Raw genomic sequence first — 2,159 nt, 5'->3', positions numbered from 1 at the left:
GTGTAGACAACAAACAGATGTATAACACTCGGGAATTGAAAGTGTCTTTAACATTTCGAGCCTACGCTCTTCCGCAGAACGGAAAACAGAAAGAAACAAGGAGAGAAAAAAGAATGTGTAGGCAGTCCTGGTTTAGGACGAATGTTGCTGTAATTTAGCTCCAGGAGACATCGCCTCCAGCTGGCTATACGACACGATCTGTGTCCTCATATTTTCGAACAAGGGAATCTAGCACCTCGACTCATCTCAAAACAATATCTGTGTATTGCGATTTCCAGGTTATTTCTCTTCATCATCACAGACTAATTATTCGGTTAGAGGTGGCGCTGTCAAATTCCCGTCCCAAATTTATAGTTTTCAAACTGACGACTAGTCACTGATCTATAAATTAGAAAATTACTATTTTTAAATCACACAACTTGAAATATTCAGCAACAGTACTTTGTGTTTGGAGCTGAGTGGGGGTACTAGATTCCCTTGTTGGAAAATCTAAGGACACGGATCGTGTTGTATAGCCAACTGGAGACGATTTTTCGTGGGGCTAAATTACGGCGACATGACTGCCATGTTATTTTGGCAAACAATCTTTACGACAAAGTACTATTGCTGAATATCTCACGTTTTGAGATTTAAAAATAGTAATTTTCTAACATATATACATATGTATACAAATGAATGCAACACATATTTGCACTCAATTGTCACAATCTCAACAGCACCTTTTCGACAGAGATTGATAGCAAAGATAAAGGCAGGTGAAGGAGATAAAAATGAAGTATGGCAAGACATTACATATTAAAAAAACTATATCGTCAATGAAATAATATAAACAAGACTGATTTAACTTACAGAGCTGTTAAACTGGGAAGATTTTGGAATATTTCTCTTTTCATTTCTTTGATATCATTAAAACTCAAATGCCTGTCAAATAAAATTGAGTTAATTAGAGTTTGTAAGAAACGAATTGTTGGATGAAGTAACGAAAGAAAAGAATTCAGGAAAAGCGTGATGAGAAAGAAATTAGAGACGACTGTCTAAAACAAGTTTAAAATTTGAAAGAAGATGGAAAAGAAAGAGGAGGCGAATAAAAGGAAGACTGAAAATAGGTAGAAGGGGATGTAGGTATGGAGTAGAAGGAGAGCAAAGAGAAGAAGAGAGGGAAAAAAGAAGGAGAAAGAAAGAAGAACAACAAGCAGAACACAAAAAGGTCGGCGGGAATCGATTGTCCGAAATGTATAAAGCGATGAAGAAAGATGAAATCTGGAGGAACTAAAAGTCAGAAGAAAGAGGAGTAAATGAAGGAAAAGATGAAGAGAATGAGGTAGAAATATCTGAATGAATTTAAAGAAAGAAACGCGGAAAATAAATGAAGGAAAGTAAATTGAAGAAGAAGAAAATGCCAAAGAGGCAGCAGGAAAACAGAGGAGATAAATAAGACAAAGAAAGAGAAGAACGGGCTGTAGCAAATGTCGAAGAAGGAAGGAGGCAAAAGGGAAAGAAAATTAAGAAGAAGGATAAAATCTGGAGGAACTAAAAATCGGAAGGATGAGGAGTAAATGAAGGAACAGATGAAGAGAATGAGGTAGAAATATCTGAATGAATTTAAAGAAGGAAACGAGGAAAATAAATGAAAGAAAGTAAATTGAAGCAGAAGAAAATGCCAAAGAGGCAGCAGGAAAATAGAGGAGATAAAGAAAACGGGCTGTAGCAAATGTCGAAGAAGGAAGGAGGAAAAGGGAAAGAAAATTAAGAAGAAAAGGAAGGAGGAGGTGAAGAAAGAGGAGAAAACGAAACAACGATCTTGAAGAAGACGGATAACTAGTAGTAGTAGTAGTAGTAGTAGTAGTAGTAGTAGTAGTAGTAGTAGAAGAAAAAGAAGAAGAAGAAGAAGAAGAAGAAGAAGAAGAAGAAGAAGAAGAAGAAGAACAACAACAACAACAACAACAACAACAACAAAAATAATGTTATGATGCCGACGATGAAGTATGATGCGTTTTATTTAGTTACTGGTGAAGAATTTTAGGAAGAGAAAGGATAATTAGAAACGAAGCAGAAAGAAGAAAAGGAAAAAGAAGAAGAAGAAGAAGAAGAAGAAGAAGAAGAAGAAGAAGAAGAAGAAGAAAAGGAAGAAGAAGAAGAAGAAGAAGAAGAAGAAAAGG

The 2,159-nt window shown here is 35.7% G+C and overlaps 1 protein-coding gene across 1 annotated transcript in view; it reads right to left on the bottom strand.

Moving 5' to 3' along the window:
- The window catches only part of LOC128251222 (reticulon-4 receptor-like 2), a 53,042-nt gene that overhangs the window by 46,379 nt on the left and 4,504 nt on the right, over positions 1-2,159 (bottom strand). Inside the window, exon 4 of the mRNA XM_052977854.1 lies at positions 850-921. Coding sequence (XP_052833814.1) covers positions 850-921 — 72 coding nt within the window. The remainder of the gene's footprint in view (positions 1-849; positions 922-2,159) is intronic.

The sequence above is a fragment of the Octopus bimaculoides genome, chromosome 29 (assembly GCF_001194135.2).
Source record: "Octopus bimaculoides isolate UCB-OBI-ISO-001 chromosome 29, ASM119413v2, whole genome shotgun sequence".
Taxonomy (NCBI): domain Eukaryota; kingdom Metazoa; phylum Mollusca; class Cephalopoda; order Octopoda; family Octopodidae; genus Octopus; species Octopus bimaculoides.
This window is presented reverse-complemented; position numbering and strand designations above follow the sequence as displayed.